The 21,137-nt window shown below is 47.4% G+C and overlaps 3 protein-coding genes across 3 annotated transcripts; all 3 read left to right on the top strand.

The window, feature by feature from the left end:
- Window positions 1-204: 204 nt before the first annotated feature.
- Window positions 205-4,170, top strand: LOC107325235 (keratin, type I cytoskeletal 19). The gene is made up of 8 exons (XM_015885893.3): window positions 205-727; window positions 1,548-1,630; window positions 1,940-2,096; window positions 2,255-2,416; window positions 2,566-2,691; window positions 2,796-3,016; window positions 3,390-3,418; window positions 3,900-4,170. Exons 1-8 carry the CDS (start codon window positions 266-268, stop codon window positions 3,929-3,931), a joined length of 1,272 nt encoding a protein of 423 aa, XP_015741379.2. The 5' UTR covers window positions 205-265; the 3' UTR covers window positions 3,932-4,170.
- A 2,274-nt stretch (window positions 4,171-6,444) lies between these two features.
- On the top strand, window positions 6,445-10,586 carry LOC107325286 (keratin, type I cytoskeletal 19-like). Its single transcript, XM_015885983.3, has 8 exons — window positions 6,445-7,034; window positions 7,333-7,415; window positions 7,821-7,977; window positions 8,157-8,318; window positions 8,441-8,566; window positions 8,703-8,923; window positions 9,676-9,701; window positions 10,224-10,586. Exons 1-8 carry the CDS (start codon window positions 6,501-6,503, stop codon window positions 10,289-10,291), a joined length of 1,377 nt encoding a protein of 458 aa, XP_015741469.2. The 5' UTR covers window positions 6,445-6,500; the 3' UTR covers window positions 10,292-10,586.
- A 2,197-nt stretch (window positions 10,587-12,783) lies between these two features.
- On the top strand, window positions 12,784-20,797 carry KRT23 (keratin 23). Its single transcript, XM_015885801.3, has 8 exons — window positions 12,784-13,463; window positions 15,632-15,714; window positions 16,772-16,928; window positions 18,455-18,616; window positions 18,708-18,833; window positions 19,330-19,550; window positions 19,770-19,801; window positions 20,351-20,797. The coding sequence occupies exons 1-8, from the start codon at window positions 13,050-13,052 to the stop codon at window positions 20,452-20,454; spliced, it is 1,299 nt and encodes a 432-aa protein (XP_015741287.2). The 5' UTR covers window positions 12,784-13,049; the 3' UTR covers window positions 20,455-20,797.
- Window positions 20,798-21,137: the final 340 nt, after the last annotated feature.

Here is a 21,137-nt window from a genome sequence, read left to right as displayed (position 1 = left end):
CAGCCCAGGGGAAGGGAATCAGCTCCTTGCGTGAAGGTATTTGGGAATGAAACCCAGCTCACTTCTCAGCAACTGACCAATGGGAGGAATTCCTGTGTTGGCAGAGGACTTACGGCCGATAAATTCCACGGGTCTCAGATAACACATTCTGCAGACAACTCCCATTGTCACAGGCATAAAAGAGGTGGGGTGGGAGAAAGAAGCACACATTCCTGCTTCGGGATCACAAACCGCAGCTCACTTCAGGCCCTTGGCATTTCTCCCTATGGCGACTTACAGCTTCAGACAAACCACCTCCTCGGTGGCAGGGGGACCCGGCGGCCGCTCGCTCCGTTTGGGTGGCGGCTCCTTCAGGGCTCCGAGCATCCACGGGGGATCCGGTGGCAGGGGTGTGTCGGTCTCCTCCGCTCGATTTGTCTCTTCTGGCCTAGGAAGCGGCCTGGGCGGTGGATATGGAGGTTCCTTCAGCAGCAGCTTTAGTGCAGGCTTCGGTGGTGGCTATGGGGGCGGTCTGGGCTCTGGTGATGGTCTCCTCTCAGGGAATGAAAAGACAACGATGCAAAACCTGAATGATCGCCTCGCGTCCTACCTGGACAAAGTGCGTGCACTGGAAGAAGCCAACTCAGATCTTGAAACTAAAATCCGTGAGTGGTACCTAAAACAAGGACCAGGCCCTGCCCGAGACTACAGCCCTTATTACAAGGTTATTGAAGACCTCCGAGACCAGGTAAGTGGTTGTATTTACTATAAAGCACCCAGGAATGAAGCGTAATCCAAACAGAAAACCTCCCTAGGAAAGGAGCCGGAGGGCAGCGCAGTCTGTGAAAAGGAGGGAGATGAAATGAAAACTCACTCCTTGGTCAGGGCAGGGAAAGAAATGTGCAGTATGAATTCATCTATGATTTGAAGCGTTAAGTTTGGAAGTGGCAGGCAAAAAAGACGCGCTTCTTTGAAGGGATTGCTGCTAAGGAACATTTCCTTCACGGCTTTTCATGATTAATTATCAGAGTCAGAAAACACCAAATCGTTCATTTTAGGGAAAATAATGTGCTCAGAACTTTACCAATGCAGTTTGAACTGAGACTGCTGGCAACACACAAACATGCCATTTATTTTGCAATCATACAGTCCTTGCAGTCACTGCCCTGCTAAGAAAACACACAGACAGAACCAGTTCTGCCCAGAACTGCACTTTGCGTCCTTTGCTTTTCTCCAGGAAGCACTGGTTGTGCCTCACACCTACAGCAGCTCCTACCCACCAGCCCAGCCAAGGCCTCTCCCTCTGCGAGAGGGGATTCCAGCTTTAAGCCCTTTATAGGACAGAAGTAAGGGGACCGACCCATAGCTGACAGCAGTGGCAGAAGTGCTGTGATCAGTCTGTGCTGTGTATTTGCTACAGATAACCTGATATTTTCCTACTGACACCAAACAAAATGCACTCATCTTTAGTAGAGCTATGGGTGAAATATAATCATAACTCCTCCACCTTTAGCATAAGAAAGAACAGAGCTGTTTCCACCTCAGCAATGAACTCTCGCTGATTGCAGATCCTTGCTGCCACTATCGACAACTCCAAGGTTGTCCTGCAGATTGACAACGCCAGACTGGCTGCTGACGACTTCAAGACCAAGTGAGTAAATTCTGACAAGGAGACAAAAATCCCTATTGAGGCAAAGGGCAGCGGCTGTGAAAAAGCAAAGGAACGCATGTAAAATCTCTGTATTAACACGACTTTGATCCTGTCATTGCAGCTCAGCCCTTTATGCACTGCTGAAAACATCATCTATACTAGAAAAAATGTTCCACCATGTAAAATACGAGTAGAAAAGTTTCATGTTGGACAACATTTGCTATATTATAGTTCCTATGGTGCCAGACACACCTCTAACAAATAACACATTTCACATTAGCCTGAAGAGTTCTGTTTTGCTTTTTCAAGGTTTGAAACTGAGCAAGCTCTTCGCATGGGCGTGGAGGCCGACATCAACGGGCTGCGCAGGGTGCTGGATGAGCTGACGCTGGCGAGGACCGACCTGGAGCTGCAGATTGAGAACCTGAAGGAGGAGCTGGCCTACCTGAAGAAGAACCACGAGGAGGTAAAGAAAAAGCACTGTGTGGAGTGCCCCAGGATTGCCATGGGCTCTGCCAGTTTCCCAGTGCAGTCGTTTAGAGCCTTGCAGAAAGGAAGGATGGTTCATAATAATCTCATCCACAACTGTGCCCTCTTTTGTCTTCCTCTGTTATGACAAAATAGGAAATGAGTGCCCTGGGAGGACAGGTAGCCGGGCAAGTCAGTGTGGAAGTGGACTCTGCTCCAGGCATTGACCTGTCCAAGATCCTGGCCGATATGAGAGACCAGTATGAACACATGGCGGAGAAGAACAGGAAGGACGCTGAGGCCTGGTTCCACAGTAAGGTATCAAAAGCTTCATTCTAAATAAATGCTAATTTTTAAATCAGAAAGGAAACCAAGTGACTCTGTAACTCACAGAACACCAAAGTGAAAGCCTTATGAGCTCCACTCAGTGGCCCTACGTGTCTCCTGTGGCGTTTTCCCTTTTTCAGACCGAAGAGCTGAACCGTGAGGTTGCCGTCAATACCGAACAACTGCAGAGCAGCAAGTCCGAAGTCACTGACCTGAGACGCACCCTCCAAGGGCTGGAAATAGAGCTGCAGTCCCAGCTCAGCATGGTATGTGAAAATTCGCACTGCATCAACGCAGATACCCCAAAATACATCTGTACTGTCCCTCCTGCAAGCAGCTCAGCATCCCTTCCCTCCCACTGTGCCCGCAGAAAGGTGCACTGGAGAGCAGCCTGGCAGACACTGAAGGGCGTTACGGAGCACAGCTGGCGCAGATTCAGGACATGATTGGCAGCATTGAGCTGCAGCTGGCGGAGCTCCGAGCTGATATGGAGCGCCAGAACAACGAATACAAGATGCTCATGGATATCAAGACCCGTCTGGAGCAGGAGATCGCGACTTACCGGCAGCTCCTGGAGGGCCAGGAGACCCAGTAAGTAACTGCTTGCAGCACAAAGCCATTGTGATTCGCCTCATGCTGCGTGACCACAGCGCGGTGCTCGTGTGCCACAGCATGGCAGGAAACACAGCTTCAAATACTGCTGGGTTTCTAAAGGTTTTAACAAGCTGTTTTTGTCAGGAGAGAAATTATCTCTCCCCACTGTTTCTTTCACTGCTGTAGCTTACAAAGACATTTCCTATAACGATTCCTTCTCCTGGGATGGAAGGGAGACCAAGGAAATGAACATGAATCTTGTTTTCTGGCCATATACAAAACGATGAGACAATCCGCTGTTGTACATCTGTGCCTCACACAGCATGCAATGTGTTACCTCTCCTTTCAGCTCTCCTCTCTTTGCTTGCAGGTTGTTTGGCTCCCTTTCTGGATCTCCCGGTAAGGACATTTTCTCCTCTAAGAAACCTTTAGTAACAAATTAAGTTCTCATTTCTAAAAAGATGAACAGACACATGAAGGCAATTCCGTCCATTTCAGACTGAGCTGCTGCACTGATCTGTGCCACAGGAAAAGTCACAGTGATGGCTCTGGCCAGAATTCAACAAGTTTGACACATCAAAAGCTATTAGACATCAGGAAAAAATGTCAGACTTTGCCCCTGTAAAACACACAAATCATTCCCCCAGGTGGAAGGATACGAGCAATTGCAGCCTGCCAGCTCAGGGCCATTGTACCAACATGCAACTATGACTGGCTTGTAAAGGTCAGCTGTATTGTAAAAGTGATGCATGATTCAATCAATGCTATGAAGAACAAAACTTCTGAGAGCAGGGAATGGCAGATGAGACACAATCTAAGCTGAATGGTCTTATGTGTTCTGGTTAAGTAACTGTTGTTTCTTTTTCTCCGTATTTTGCAGACAAAAGAGACAAGCTGACAGATGGAAAATAGCACTGAAAGTCCCATAAATGTCATCTTCAAGATGAGGAGGGAAAAAAGGAATTAAAATGCAGAGGAATCACACGAAACTGCTGGAAATTAACTGCACAGAAAATCCTCGCCTACACAAAGTTGAAGTAGATTGGTTCATTTAGCAGTGATTAATTTGTAGACTAGGTTGGGTTTTTAATTGTCTCTTTCTTGTTCTGAAATGCTGTATCTACTCCAATAAAGATGATCTTGCAACCTCAGCCCCTGTTTGGTCACTGTGCAGTCGCTGCTGAAGCAGGGATGAAGCCACAGCAAGACGCAGCCGCTGCCCCAGCACAGCCCTCCTGGGGGAGATGCCCTGCAGTGGCTGTGCACCCAATGGATGCTTACTTCAGGCCATCAGAAATCAGTTATTTCACTCCCAGCCGTCACTCCAGAAGCTTACAGCCAAGGAAACATCTTTAGGCTTGTGTCAAAAGAAAACCAGGGCTGTAGTCCAGGCCTCCAGCCCCATTCCTCACCAGGGGCACTCGGCTCCTCTGGGACAGAGCAACAAACCCTCCATCACTTCTCTCCTCAGTCCTGGGAGGGAATACATTCTTTCATTCTTTTTTGTAGGTCCTCCCAGATTAATGAAGTGTTTGCACAGTGAGGAGCAGCACAGAGCTGCAGATCTGCTCTGTCAGGGCTGGGTAATCCTCTCCAGGTGAAGGGGCTGGAGCTGGGCTTGGCTCTGCACTGACTCAGCTGACCCAGCAGCAGCATCTGTCACGTCCTGACACACAAGTCCCAGCTTAGCCCCTGGAAATCCAGCTCTATAGTGTTTGACAGCAGCCTGACTATGACATGAAGAACTGACAGCAAAAAAAAAGACAGTCCTGAGAAGTACAAATCAGCAAAAACATGGAGGGGAGGGCAGGACGGGGCTGAGCAGGACCCTGATACAGCTGATGGTGGTTTTGCTGGTTTGTGTGTGTGTGTTTCTTACATTCTAACTGGAATCTGATCTTGCCTACTGCAGGATCGCTCCATCCATCACTCCTGCACACTGCCATGACAGGGGGCTTAAAGAAACTTCTTTGTCTTTGGGAGAGTTTGCCCCAACTTGTCCCTGAGGTTCTGCCTCTCACAGATACGCACATTTGGCAGCTGCACACAACTATTAATCTGCCCCAAAGCAAAACTGAAGTGCTATGGCAAAGGTCCAAGCTCTGTTTGAAACATGTTTCCACAGCAATGAAATAACCTGCCTTTGCCACTCAGCTGCAGTACGAGTGGACAGGCTCACAGGGCACCCAGGCTGTGTATCACTGCTAGATTTTTGGTGCCTATTGAGCCTAAGAGCAGCCCCCACACCAAGGCTGCTCTCTGCTGTGAGGAGGTGCCTGGGGCACAACCACACCTCAAACCCCCCATGTCCCCCCCATGTTCTCACCCCTTGTCACAGCAGAAGCTGCACCCCTCCTTCACCCCAGCTGCCACCCTATGGGCAGAGAGCTGCGTTCTGCCCACAAAATCCCCTCTTGCCACACTCCTCACACAGCCATTGTCCCCGCTGACACACCCTGAGCACTGAGCGAGCAGGTCATGCTGCTGGGCATCCCCCAGCCGCGGTTTCTCATGAGCTCACAGTGCGGGTCAGAAGCTGGGTTAGCAATGAATGGCCTCCCAGTGCCACTCACCAACAGTCAGAACTGAAATGCACTGCATTGGAGACTCGCTTTGCATGGAAGACGAACAACACTTTGTCAGTGGCTCCCAAACCTTCCAGTCGTTACCCACTCCGCAGTGCAGATCACTGTGCACACATCAGCCCCACACTGAACACCTCCATGCAAAGCTTCATCCTCCTGCGCTCTTAATGGAACAACTCCATTCTCCTATTGCCCTTCTCACCCATTGCACAAGCCTTAGTAAATGCATTAAACGTGCCCGTCTCCCATAGGGGATGCCGCCCATTCCACACACAGAGCCGCAGTTGTGTCCTTTTTGTAACAGAAATTCAGATGCCAACATTTAAATACAAATTCTGAGCAAGGAACGGGAATAAAAACATGGAAAATTCAATTCCAAATTTGTGCTGGGAAAAAGAATATAGAGAGAAAGAAGAAATAATGGTGACATGAGTATTTCTGTGCGACCTGCACTTTTCCATTGAAAGCTGGATGTTTCTTAAATCAAACTCCATCTGGGGAAAAGCAATGTTTCTGCACATAGCTGCCTGCTGTGAGTGGGTAAATGGGCGCGGTTCAACCTGCTTTGTTTTTCCTTTCTGGATTGTCAGAAAAGTAAAGCCCGGGCTTCAGAACTATAGCCCGAAGAAAAACACAATCTGAATCATCCCCTTCATTTAATTAAAAGAAAAACCCAAGCCTTAGCCCTTGAGATGTGCAGCCAGCTCCGTGTGTAAGGAATGTCATCATAATTGGCCTCACCCTGAGGGAGGAGAATCTTTGGAGGGAGGGTTGCAGCTTGGGTTTGTCTCCTAACACCCTATCTGGTGGCTATAAAAGAAGCACCAGGGCACCCAAGGCACACGCTTTCCTGCTCTGCACTTTGCTGAGTACCCAGCTCCTCCTGTGCTGCAGCCATGACGACTTACACCGTGCAGAACTCCTTTGCTAGCGGTGCTGGGGGCTTTGGAGCTGCTGGCAGCGGCAGCTCCCGCATGTCCTCGGTGCGGGTCGGGGGCTCCTACCGCGCCCCGAGCATCCACGGGGGCTCTGGAGGCCGGGGAGTCTCCGTCTCGAGGTTCGTCTCCTCCGTAGGAGGCGGTTATGGGGGTGGATCCTGCGCCGGGTTTGGCGGTGGTTATGGAGGAGGTTACGGCGGCTTTGGTGGAGGTGCAGTCTGCGGCTTGGGTGGAGGAGCTGGCTTTGGTGGAGGCTTTGATGCTAGCTGTGCCTTTGGTGGAGGTGATGGCCTCCTTTCTGGCAATGAAAAGATTACGATGCAGAACCTGAACGACCGCCTGGCCACGTACCTGCAGAAGGTACGAGCTCTGGAAGATGCAAATGCAGAGTTAGAAGTCAAAATCCGTGACTGGTACCAGAAGGAAGCTCCCACCAGCCCAGCCCGAGACTACAGCAACTACTACAAGATCATTGAAGAGCTCCGAGAGAAGGTATGATGTTCACAATTAGGGGAGTTACAAGAATGCATTGGAGTTGTGGAAATGCAATGTGCACATCTCTGAAATCAAGGGAAACAATTAGAAAATCAATCTGGAATTCTTCAAACTAAAGCTCCCTGTGGTTCTGAGCAGACCAACCATTCTAATTCTTCTTAATTTAAAAAGCAAAGGTTGCATCCTGAAAATGGGATGGTTTCTGCAATTAAAACAGTTGTAGAAGGTAACAACATGGCAAAATGGGCTCAGATCACAGAATTCAGTGTTTTGTTTCTGTTTTTCTGACTGTCAGATCCTCGCAGCCACTATCGACAATTCCAGAGTTGTTCTGGAGATCGACAACGCCAGGCTGGCTGCAGATGACTTCAGACTGAAGTAAGTTGCCCTGATACACATCTGTCCTCTCTCTCCTTTTCTCGTTCTCAGAGCAGCTTTCTGAGGTGCAGTATCACTTCTTATCCAGGAAATAAAGTTCCTCAGCCACTGAAAGATGTATTTCCAAATTACAGAGAGATGCTTTTCATCAATGACTTCTAATGAAAAATCTCTGGCCAAACAGAAAATGATGTGATGAAGGGTCAGAACACAGTGACCAGATTACTGGGCTGCTCATAGATACAAATAAATCACGTCTTAGTTTTTTAGTGATGCTCTTAACTATTGTGGTAGCCTGAATCACAGGCAAAAAGACACCAGGAATAGTTTGGGGTTTTTGATTTAAGGCTCCACTGCATACAGACTGGTGCATCTGCCAACGCTTGTTTCTTTGTAACGCTGCAGGTATGAGAACGAGCTGTTCCTGCGCCAGAGCGTGGAGTCTGACATCAATGGGCTGCGCAGGGTGCTGGACGAGCTGACCCTGTCCAGGGCCGACCTGGAGATGCAGATCGAGAGCCTGAAGGAGGAGCTGGCCTACCTGAAGAAGAACCATGAGGAGGTGAGTGCTGTTAGAGGTGCAGAGGGGAAATTACTTCCCTTGGAATTTATCGAATAAAATCAGAATGGCAACATTACTAAGGACATGCTACTTAGCACTGCATGGACTGCTGCTGGCAGAAAGCATGGCAGGATACAGAGCATAATCTCCTTTGTGTCCCCCACCTCTTGCCCACGCAGGAAATGAAGGAGTATTCCAATCAGCTCAGTGGAACAGTCAACGTGGAAATGGACGCTGCTCCTGGCATCGACCTGACCAGGATCCTCTCGGAGATGAGGGAGCAGTACGAGGCTCTGGCTGAGAAGAACCGTAAGGATGCTGAGGCGTGGTTCCTCACTCAGGTATGGTTATGTCAGCAGACATCGAACTGGGGCGCTGCCTCATCACTGCTGCTGCAGCAGAAGGGATAAGCTTAACATTTATTTGCATTTAATTTTGCACGTGCTTTTTTCTTTCCTTTCAGACTGATGAGCTGAACCGTGAAGTTGCCACCCACACTGAGCAGATACAGACCAGCAAATCGGAGATCACGGAACTGAGGCGCACGGTGCAGAGCCTGGAGATCGAGCTGCAGTCACAGATGAGCATGGTATGGAGCTGTGCCCAGCACATCACAGGCCACTGCCAGAAGCCTCCCCTGCCCCTTCCCCCCCCTTGCTTCCCCTTAGGTTCCATCTGTGGGATGAATCCGTATGACAACCCGTTCTAATGTCTTCCTGCATTAGAAAGCTGGACTGGAAGCCAACCTGCGAGATACAGAAGGACGATACTGCGCACAGCTGGCACAAATCCAGAACCTCATCACCAGCGTTGAGGAACAACTGAGTGAAATCAGATGCGACATGGAACGCCAGAACCAGGAGTACAGAATGCTCATGGACATCAAGAGCCGCCTGGAGCAGGAGATTGCCACGTACCGCCAGCTGCTGGAGACCCAGGACTCTCAGTACGTTACTATATCCTAATCCGGTGATGGTTAGATAAGGTTAATAACAGGGCACATTGTAAAGCAGTAATTTGTGGTTGTTAGGCTGACTCCAGATTACTAAATTACACTGATTGCATACACAGCCTGCTGAGCGCTGGCAACACGGATGCTCGGCAACATCCCGGGAGCTGCTATCAGTCAAACTACATCTGCAGATCAGTTGCGTGATAATTTGAAACTATAAATGCAGGCATGTTGACTGCAGTGTACTACAGAAGGCACCAGGCCCCATACACGTCTCACGTAATCCTCTTGCTGGGCTGGAATCACTGCCTTCAGCCTAACAAAGCACTCACAAGTTTGCTCCCAGGATCTTTCTCTTGCTTTTCTGCACTTGTGCACAAAGGTGGAAATATTTGTCATCACACACCCAGAAGCTATAATAGGATTGCGTATAGACCACAACCGACATTAAGTCTAACATTTACTGCCCCTTTCTTGTGCTGATCTACACAAGGAATTACTTCTATTTCTGAGAGGGAATCAGCCCCTTATGCTGCTTTAGATTATGACATTTTGAGACTAATCAGGGCTAACAAGTGGTCTCACTGATGGCCACGTTTTCTATAGAGTATATAGCAGTGCCCTTCAGAGCCCTGACATGAGCACAGGTAACAGCAGAGTAAGGGCTGCACACACAGCACTTCCCAATTGTGTCAGTGGACAAACTCAGTGCTGGTCATTGACCAAAGTTCTCTTCTTTTCTGCAGGATGTCAGGAGTGAACCCTAAGGATGGTAAGTAAAAAATGTGACTTGAGGGGTGGGAAAGAGTTCAAGCAATAGAATTAAATACGCTTTTTTTGCTGGTATTTCTTCTCAGTGACACAGATTGTATTCTCTTTGCAATGACACCTTCTTTCCCATCGGGAGAGGAAAGCACAACACTTTATCTTATTTTATGTGCACTTTTGACCCCAGTAGCTTGCAGAATGATTGCACTGACTGCTCTAAAACATGGCAATCTCACAGAGATTCCTCACTTCCTCCACTGATTCATACAACCTGCGAGAGATCCAAATCTGCCCTGCAGTGTGCACTGCTTATATCTTTATCTCTCCTGTTTCATAAGCGGGAAGCTTTACTGGATGTGGACCAGCAGGAAGGGAAGATGAGGTGCAGAGGCAGCTCCTCCTCTGCCATGTGGGAAAAAAATCTTGCCAGGAAATGAACAAACAAAGAAACATTGTGTGGCTCTTCTGTATGTTGGCAATGTGCCTTGTCCCATAAGGTTGATGATCTTTTTTTCTCCTGCCACAGCAAGTGCTGCTGGAAGAGCCCGTGGGGGCACAGAAGGTGAGGGAAGGCCCGGTCGTGACAGGAGATAGATTATAATACAGAAATACCGAATCCTCTCTTGCAATGACACCACCTGCGCTGGACCAGCTATAAGAAGGGCAGCCCAACCACTGGCTAATGCTTACAGAAACGTGTTGTTACTTTTGCTAGAACACAAGAATGTAACCCAAAAAGTGTGCACCAGCTTCATGTCTTTCCTCAAATTTCTCTCCCTTTCTATGCAATAATTTGGCTCCATTGGTCAGAGACATCTGCTCATTTCTGTACGGTATCCTTATGAAAGCCCCAACACAATAAAGTTTCTCTCCTGCTTCTGCAAATGAATTTGGTCTGATGTTGTTTTTCTGCAGTCCCAGCCCTCCCTGCATCCCAACATGCTGTGTGACATGTAGGTACCTCCATGTATAACGGCAGCACAACCTGAAGAGCCATTAGAAAGGCAGTGATAAAAGGGCAGATATGAAGTGCCATCGGGTTCTCCCAGGAAGCAGAAGTTAATATGAAAAAAGATCACACAAAACACCCTCAAGCTCTGAATTCAACAGGCACAACTTGTGAAATCCAGATTTTGTTCTTGCCTGCCACCCAGCTCAAGTTCTTCCCGTCAAAGCACACCCTGAGGACACACAGCATCACACCAGAAAGAAATAACACTAATTCCCACAGACTCCATCTCCACCAACAGCCACAAAACTCCACTAGAAGACAGAATGGCATTAACTGCTGCTGATAGAAGACACACAGGGGCTGTTATGCCCTAGTAGTATATTAGAATCCTGCTAATAGCAGTAACTAACATATTGCCCTGGCAGTAACACACAACCAAGCATCAGCACTTTGGCTGCCAGGATTTTATCAAAACGAGCATTAAACAGCCACATCCTCAGTCGGTGTGAATGAAACTGTTTCCATTGACGCTCTGTCACACACTTTACCTCCCATCGGGGCTGTCACACACTCACACAACAGCGCTCCCAGCAGCACCAACCTGCAGCAGCTCCACGGCTCGGGGAGCATCATCCACAGCAGCTTCATCCCACGGTGCCACCTGCTGACGGCCTCTTTATTTTCCTACTCTGCCCATTGCTTTCATTGCGTTCTGCACGGGCTGCACAGCCGGCTGAAAACGAGCTCCATAAGAAACAGCCGCAGAATTGTGCCGGGTTCTGAATGAAGATTTCTGGTCTTTCCCACGGATCCTTCACGTTTGTGCTTGTGGAAAACCGGGAGATGTCTTTTCCAACTTAAAAAAGCTCAGTTTCAGAGGAGACATTTATAGTGTGCTGTCACCTCATCCTGTGTCAGCTGCCACCTGTGGGAGAGCTCTGTGCCATGCAGGGGCTGGGGCTGGGGCTGGAGGGTCCCTGCCGGCAACACCTCGCCCTGACTCCATGTCAGGGATGGATCCATCATATTTCACAGACCATTATCTTAGTGAACTGCCGGACTAGAAAACTTAGTGTGAAATTAAGCTTTGTGGAGATCAGATGAACTGAACAGCCGGATATCATTGGTTCCATCCTACTTGCATGTTTTACTGCAGTTAGCTCTGCATTTCTGCCAGGCACTTCAAGCCCTTGTAACTCTCAAGCTGCAGTGCTGACAGCGAAGTGTCGGTACCAACAGCAGGTGACAGCTGTAGCTGTTATGAGAATATTCTTAGCATTTCTGTACCATCAAGTGTATGAGAAATAGGAAAGAACACGGAGCATCAGCAGCTGAGGCGCAAAGCAGCCCCGAGCCACCAGGCGGAGCCCGATCCCTGCCCAGCTCCATCTCCCCGGCCCCGCAGAGCTGAGCGAAGCGCGGAGCTTCAGAGCTGCCGGATTTCAATTTAAACACGGAATAAAGAAGGATTGTGCCGGCTGCCCCCAGGCCGGTACAATCCCGTAGCATCCCTCCAGCCGTGCCCGGGATGCAGACCGCTGTACGGACACACATCCCCCGCTGCTTCCCGGCCGCCCCCCACCGCAGCTTTTGGAGTATTAAAACAAACTTCTGTGTATTTTCTACTGCTATAAATATCCTTATAGTATTCACATTAGCAACGACAATAAATTCCTGCTTTATTATCTGTTTCAATAAGGCCGCTGAAATTGAAATATGATGCAGATCGAATCATGAGTAAAACGAGTAGGAAAGATTGTGAAGGGTCTGATCCTGGTGTGTATCGGTGGGAAATGGGCTCAGCTGCAGCTGCGGGACGGAGCTGGGTTAATTTCCCTGTTAAATCTCACTCCTTACACAGGCTGGAGCTGCTGGGAGCATCATGTCAGCCCGCAGGACACGCGGTGCCTCAGGGCTCACGGTGCCGCAGTTCGGAAGCTGAGATTTCCAGCAGCAGCAGCAAAGCGTCCCGGCACAGCAGCCCCTGCCTCACCCTGCCCTGTGACAGGTGACTGCTCCCCCTCCGAACACGAGAACACAACGCATTCACCGCTGGGTTTTAGTAAACAGTCCGAGGCTGAGCCGATCCGGTTCCACACCTACTGCTTTTAGCCACACCTCACAATTATAATATGAAAAGCGAAGAAAAAAAAGAAAGAAAACAAGCAAAAGGAATCTGGTGTGTGGCTGCGATTCCAAATAATAACAACAGTGTGTGCAGGCTCATAAATGCTTCAAAATTGACCAAGAGGAAGCACGTTTCATGATGACACAATCTCGCTGTAGTCATTCATCGCAGGGAACTCCCACAGGAAAAGGCATAAAGCCGCTCAGGGAAGGCTAAGGAGCTGCTCAGTGCGAGTCAGGCAAACATTGCTCAGATCCGTAACGGAGCTAAACATGAGTACCAGCCCAGGCCCCTTCCAGTTCTATTCTGGGTCCCTGAGGGGTAGCGCAGGGTGTGGTTTGGCCCAGCAAGGAACTTCTTACCGACCTCCAAGTGCAGCCGGTGCCAGCGGCACACTGAGCTCTTTCTCCTCCAGCAGACCCCTCTGTCTGGCTGCCGGAGGAGGGGCATCCTGGGGATGCTTCGGCGAGCACCACTGGGAAAGCATCTTCCTGGGTGGGAATGAGAAACAGACTATGCAAAACCTGAATGACCGTTTGGCTGCCTACCTGGACAAGGTGCGCTCCTTAGAAGCAGCCAACGCTCAGCTGGAAAGCTGCATCCTAGAGTGGCACAGGACAAAGTCCCATGGGAAGAGGCATGACTTCAACCAGTACGAGCAAAACGTCACTGACATGCAAAGACAGGTAAGTCAGAGCTATAAGCAACTATGCCATTCTGTGCTCCTCTAAGGGATCTGGCTCCTCATTTATGCTGATGGCTTTCCTTTAAAGAAAATTAAGAATAACATTGCGAATGTTAGAAATACAAATGGAAGTGGTTACAGGAGCTGGGTGTGAACGTTCTCTGCCTCCACGAGGAGGAAAGTGGGGAATAAGAAATGCTGGAGGGGCAATGAGGGGCTCCTGTGCAGGCTGATAGCATTAAGGCACTCGTCTGCTGCCAGGTGCTCATTGCTGTACATGAAACTGTGGTTTGAGAACCACGTCTGGCAGAACACGATCCTTCTGACTGTACACGTAGTCAAGCAAATTAAAAAGCAGGCAGCCTGAACAGAGTGCCTTCCTTCATGCGCACCGTCCTTCGATGTCCTGCTGCCTTTCATTGCTTCGATTCCTGTGGCAGCAGACGATGAAACTATAGAACTTTTGGGTCCGATGAGCTTATGTAATCAGATGGAAAAATACTTCATTGTAATTAAGGAAATAGCAGTGACAAATTCCTTGTGGATGTTTTCACTATAATTAAAAGAAGAAATTCTGGTTCTCGCCAGTTGTTAATATTAATGTTCAACAGTAACTCCTTCAGTCTCCCAAACTCACGTGTCTTCAAATTTAACCATAATATTAATCTGTATTCATAATGAACATACTTAGCACTGTAACCATCTCTGTGACTAATCGCCGTAATTAACTGCACAGCCACACAGGGCAGAAAGCAGAGCCATTCCATTCCAGCTGCCACGCTGCTGTTTTCTCCTGCTCTTTGCAATCTGCTCCTTCGCATTCTCAGCACCCCAAGAATTGTTTTTGCAGAGGCCCTGAGAGCAGCGCTGTCCCTCAGCTCTGTGGATGGAGCTCAGGGCCTGATAAACGCTTTGCTGGCTGTTATGCATTGCCGGCAGGCAGAAGATGAGCCGCTCCGACCACAGGCAACGTGTCAGAGAGCCAGGATTGTCATCACCTATTTCTAGTTTCAGGTCGTCGGCCTCCATACCTGTCACATAAATGCTCTTTTTTAGCTGATCCAGAGATGAATACTTTATGCTGTTCATTGGGAATACCAATGCTTTCATGTAGATTTGAAATGAACAGATTGAAACGGCTTAGAAAGATGATATGGCTGAAAGCTCCGTGCTGACTGTGGCGAAGCCCTCACTTCCAAATGGGCTGCACCCAAAGTGTTAGTTCTAATGCACTCCATATAGTGCTGTCAGCCCGACGGCCCCACTGATGGCAGGCACTGCTGGTACAGGGTTATTTACAGGTGATAATTCAGTGATTTCACACAGGATTTTCACTTTCTTTATCAATTATTGCAATTACCACAATGCCAGCAAAATGAGTGAAACTTTGCATTTAATTATTAATCATCATCACATTAATTACCCACAAATTAAAATGGCTTCTTGGTTATTCCCTCCTGCAGCAAAATGTGCCTTTCTCTAAGGATGGGTTCAAGGATTGTCTCTTCTCTGACAACTCATTCCAGGCAGTGACACACTTGGGGGACTGTCAGACTTGGTGCGTCCCAGGGCAGCACCTGCACTGTGCTGCTAATTGCTCAGGAATGCACAGTCTGTTCTGGTGCAGAGATTAGTTAAAATTCCTCCAGTCTTTCAGTACTGAGGGAAACGTTTGACACTTGAGGACAATTTTCCTTCTTCCTGGTGTCCCGGTGATTCATGGAGGTGTGGGAAGTGCTGCTTACAATTGTTGGGAGCTCTCTGATCACAGAATGGTTTCTCTATGACCACAGTGCACCTTGTTTTGGTGCAGCAGCATTGAGCAGCTGCAGCCACACTTCTCTTTCCTATTTGTTAGAACAGGACACAATGCCCCAAAGTCACTGCTGCTAATTATGTACGAGGGTCTAGAGTACTTCCAAAGGCCATACTGCGCCTTCCATACTTGGATTTAGAGCTCAAAGCTACCTCACAAGTACACTGAATAGCACAGTGCACTTTCTGTATGTATGTAAACGAATCAGGAAATTAAACTTCTATTCATTTGCTCTCCTGACTTCTCCTGTTCATACGTTTGACACAAGCAGAGGGCATCCATAAGGAAGCACAGGTTAGTCACTGTTAGCATGCAGCAATGCTGACCCTGTGTTTGGATTCTCTGTTTTACAGATTGAGGATGGGAAGGTCACCAACGCCAGCATCCTCCTGCAAATCGACAACGCCAACATGGCGTCTGAAGACTTCAGGCTCAAGTAAGTGCTTCTTTTGTTTCCTCGTTCAGTCTGACAGAGGATTAAGCTGAATCTTTCTTCCTGACAATCCAGCAGGACATTGATTTGAAGGCAGATTTCTGGTGGATAAACAGGAGCAATGCAGAACAAAAGTAATTAAAAAAAAAAAAAAAAGATTAAAAAAGGGTGAAAAACATTCAAATGATTGCTGAACTCGAGTCACCCTGTTTGTGATACTTTGTTCAGGTCCTGAAGAGCAGGTTTTACAGCAGACACTTGATACTGGTGACAAATGGCATTTACACTGTCATCCGACAGCACCAATTAACTCTGCTGTGCACCACACGCTTCCTTAATCCAGCCCAAATCTACTTCCTGCAGTTATCACCTCTCCCACCCAGATCTGCAAGAAAGACCTGTCCTTCAGCATCCTCTGCTTTGGATTCTTTGTCCTTCAGCATCCTCTGCTTTGGATTCTTTGTCCTTCAGCATCCTCTGCTTTGGATTCTTTGTCCTTCAGCATCCTCTGCTTCGGATTCTTTGTCCTTCAGCATCCTCTGCTTTGGATTCTTTGTCCTTCAGCATCCTCTGCTTTGGATTCTTTGTCCTTCAGCATCCTCTGCTTCGGATTCTTTGTCCTTCAGCATCCTCTGCTTTGGATTCTTTGTCCTTCAGCATCCTCTGCTTTGGATTCTTTGTCCTTCAGCATCCTCTGCTTCGGATTCTTACTTCTATCACAGTCATAGGGTTAGTGCTTCCCAGGCTCTCAGTGACATTTGCTTGGTCAAACCACTGTTGAAAGAGTTCTCAGACCATCTAAAAAGCCCAAATGCTTGGACTGAGAGCTTTCAGGCAAATCTTGGCACAGGAAAGGAGTTCACGTTTCTGTTAATCAGACTTCTTGGGAATCATGCAGACGTCTGGTCTGTTCCTTTCTCTGAGGGGTTGAAAACTGACCATTCAAAAAAAACACAGACAGTAACAATTGCAAATACTGTTTCTTTGCTCTGACTTGTATGCGAGGCCAGAAGCAGTCCATTGTCAATGAGCAGGCTTTGCCTTCTTTCTCCTGACCAAGGTATGAAGCAGAGAAGACTCGGAGGCAGGGAGTGCAGTGCGATCTTGAGAACCTGCGTAAGGAGCTGGATGGCCTGACCATTATTACAACAGATCTGGAAATGGAAATTGAAGGCTTGAGAGAAGAACACATCCTCAGGAGGAAAGACCACGAGGAGGTAGAAAAAGTTACTTTATCACATAAATCTGTGCTGCCGTGTAATTAACTTGGAGTAAGATCCATAATCTATAAATGGGATTGATGATTCAGAACCCAGTTACGTTCCTAAAGAAGCCAGTGAGAGTCAGATGAAGCCTAAACCTTGTGTACAACGTTACCAGTCACACTGGGACCTCAGTAAGGATCACAGTTTGCTGTGTTTTCTCCCGGGCTCTTTTCTAGTCACCTACTCATTCGTCATACATAGCTAATAATGTACATGTTTGACATAAATGTTCTCAGAAATACATACACAGAGAGATGTTGTGCACAGGAAACATTCCTGGTTGCTGTTCAGTTTGACTGATCACAATGTTCCCCTCCCCTCTGGATATATCACTTCACAGAATCACACAGGTTGAGGTTGGAAGGGACCCCTCCGGGTCACCTTATCCCCTCCTGCTCAGTCAGGGTGACCTGAGCAAAGCAGCTGCTGAATCCTCAGAGGATCAAAACTGAACACAGCGGTTACTGGAGTCGAGTAAAACTACTTATTCTTGCAAAATTCTAAGCACAATTAAACAGATAATAATCCGTGTCAGAAAAAATAGCGCTGCTCTGACTCCTTTCAGAGCTGTACCACAATAATATGTTATTCCCCCTCATATAATACCACTGTGCGCCAACATGCTGCTTTCATTTTGCTTCAACTAATGTTGTTTTCAGTTATTACCTAATACAGAGCCAAACATCCTACTCAGTATCTGTGGATTGCAAAGGAGAGCACAAACACACACAGCAGTAGGTGCAGCTTTCCTTGGCTGGCTCCCCCATAACCAAGGACATAAACTGAACAGCTACACCAGACCAGTTCTTGGAATGGAGGCAACCAACAGAGCCATGGCTGTGTCCAGCTGATCTGCATTTCAGAGGCTGTGATGTCATGCCTGCAGTGCTACTTTGCTTCTGAAAATGGTACCTAGCACACAGGATTGTGCTACAGCATTGGAATGTTACCATACCTGCTCGACTTGTCCTGTAATTATGTTGTTTACAGAGTAATTATATGTTTTAATCCAATTACTCCTTTAACAATTACATAGAACTTTTACATTACTATCCTGTAAACTGAGTTATAGTTCCATAAATATTAACATACCGGCTAAGAAATATGGAATTACTGTTAGATTTTCGTGAAAAGTTTTAGGTTCATAACAGATAAATAAACCAAAAACGTTCCTGCTTCAGTGCACACATCTTCCAGGAGCTCTATTTGACAAGACCTTCCTACACGGTCTTTTATTGGTTTCTCTCACACAGCTCTGCCATGGCAGCAGGTATCAGCCCCTGCTTGAAGTCATGTCACAGCATTACCCACACAAAGCTCCCAGACGGTGAATATACGTAACAGTTAACTTTAGCCCGATGGAAAGGAGTATCTGGGGCATTGTGGGAGGACGGAGCTGAAGATGAGACAAGTTTAGGTATGAAAACTGATTCCCTTCTCATAAACAAATTCTCTGTTTCCTCTGCCTGTACCAACAGGACATGGAAGCAAACCGCTCATCGCAGGACTTCAAAGTCAATGTGAAAGTCAATGCGCCGCCTCCTGAAGACCTCGCCAAGATTCTGGCAGAAATAAGAGAAGATTATGAAGCCATAATCGAAAAGAATCGTCAAAGCCTTGACAGTTGGTACAATGAACTGGTAACAGCCCTTTCCTGTTCATTCCAAACACCCCCATTGCTGCACTGACTGATCAGAACCACTGATCTTTTCTCCTGCCTTTGCCCCGCAGAGCACAGCTGTGTCCCTGGCAGCAGCCCCTGATCCAGAACAGATACAGAGCAGTGAGAACGAGATCAAGGATCTAACACGGACCTTACAGTCCCTGGACATCGAGCTGCAGGCACAGATGAGTAAGGTATCTATGGCAGACATCTCTGGCTGCCCTCGGTTGCATCATAAATTCTTAGGAACTGCCTTGGACCAATTCTCTGCTTAAGTTATTCTGAATGTAATTTTGGTGTAGTTATTAAATTGAAATTGAAATTTGGGGCCCTGCTTTGCCAGAATATGCAAAATAGATTCAACAACCATCAGCAGGATGTGAAAAATGTGTATTCCACCCTACAAACAACCAAAATAAGGGGAGAAGAGAAAGAAAATGCAGGATCACCGTGTTCGAGCATAAGGAATTTGGCAGGGCTGAATGACTCCCCTCTTGCCATTCATTCTGCACACACAGCACAGTGTCGTGGTTCTGCTCTTCACATGAATAATGATTCCACTGCATAAGTGTTCACACGACCACAGTCTAACTTTTGTAATCTTCTGATCAGAGACCAAATTCGCTGACATTTCTGTATTATATGCTATATGCATCGTAACCGTAGAATTGCTGTTATCTGCTCTGTCAGAAACACATGCTGGAAGACACCTTGGCTGACACTCGGAGTTACTACGCTGCGGCACTGCAAAACATGCAGCAGATCATCTCCAAATGCGAGGAAGAGCTCGGCCAGCTTCGCCACGACATCAGGCAGCAACACAACCAATACAGGGTTCTGCTCGGCATTAAAACACGCCTGGAGAAGGAAATCTCCACTTACCGCCTGCTGCTGGAAGGGAATGTGGACAGGTAGGGCCAAGCCTCCCCAGATGGAACAGATGAGAAGGGATTCCAATGTTCAGCTTATTTGTTTGTTTACACTTATCAGAGATGTGAGTTCCATGCTGCAGAGGGGCTGGTATTTTAATTTGATGGATCATAACACAAAGCTGGAGCCACTTGGTATGCAGAGAAACTTCTTAAAACCAGTACATTCATTGCTTTGTCTCTGTTTCATCATCTTTGCAGGATAACAAGAACGTGTGAATCAAAAGCTGAAGGTAAAATCCTTTATTTTGTTCTCTATGGTGACTCTAATTTTGTCATTTCCTATCGAATTGGACTCCAAATCATCTTCACTTTATGTGCCAGAGCTGCAGAAGGGCTGCACTGCACTCAGCTCTCACAGCTGCTCCACACACAGCCCTGCCAGTGAGACACGGCCTGAGCTTGGGCTCGAGACTAAAGCTTTCATGGCAGATGAGGAGGCATAAAGACTCCATGTGGTGACTAAAACAGTCTGAGAGCATGAGAGCAAACAAAATCTGCATGTCTGGAAACTCCTCTTCTGGTATGAGCATGACCTGCGGACATGCAGGTGAATCTGCTCTGAAGTCAGATTTGCATTGGCTGCGATGCAGCTTTGCTATTCATTTGCCCCGACCTGGACAAGGCCCAGGGTGACTCTGTCAGTAAATTTCACAAAGAGCAATAATAAGTATTGACTTAAAGGGAAACATGTAAAGATAAATCAGTTGAGGTAGCCGGTAAATTACTGTAAATGAAGTTTCCCCAAAGTCTGGTATAATTAACCTTTCATTTTCTTCCAGAATATGCTGAACTGACCAATGGAAAGATCAAAGCCATTGTGCATGGCAGCGTCAATGGGCACCTGGTGTCCTCCACCACCACCGAGATCCACCAGCAAGAGTGAAGGGAAATGTTCTGCTAGTTCCTCCACTCCTGGTGGGCTGCCATGCTGTAATTGCCAGCTGTGCTGCCCCTACAGCGACCTGCAGCTCACACTGCAGAGCACCATGCAGAGCTGGTGTTGTTAAAGAGCTTTTAGTCATCAAAATGCTGGAGCCAAACCATTCAATGAAGATGACTGTCTGAGCTGGTAATGTATGTATTAAGCACGTCTCCCGAATCTCCATCTGTGGTTCATTTACTGCTCTGCAAATTAACTATAATTTAAAGTGAATAATCTCTGACTTCTCCTTGTCTCATGTCTCTTACCACATACCTCACTACTGCCAATAAACTCCTTTCCTTTACTTGTGCTGCTTATTGGAATTTCGGATTTTGCTTATTCTTAAACCTGCCCAAAATGGCAGTGCTGCAGAAGGAGGCCCAGGGGACTCCTCACTGATGGAGCAGCATGAAGATGGAAGGGTGTAGATACAACGAAACAAGTGCTGCAAGTTACAAGTGACATTTATAAGCAAAACTGACAGATTTCCTTCTATACAGCTTCTGGTTGCTGCCATGCAAAGCAGCCTTATCGGTGATATTGAAAAGTACACTTTGCACCCTCAAAACATTCATTTATTTTCAGTTTTAGAGAAATTTTCTTCAGCTCTTTTTACATGTTTTCCTTCCAAGACTGTAAGCAAT

This window comes from Coturnix japonica, unplaced genomic scaffold (genome assembly GCF_054131305.1).
Source record: "Coturnix japonica strain WE unplaced genomic scaffold, WE-NBRP24 Scf049, whole genome shotgun sequence".
NCBI lineage: Eukaryota > Metazoa > Chordata > Aves > Galliformes > Phasianidae > Coturnix > Coturnix japonica.
This window is presented reverse-complemented; position numbering and strand designations above follow the sequence as displayed.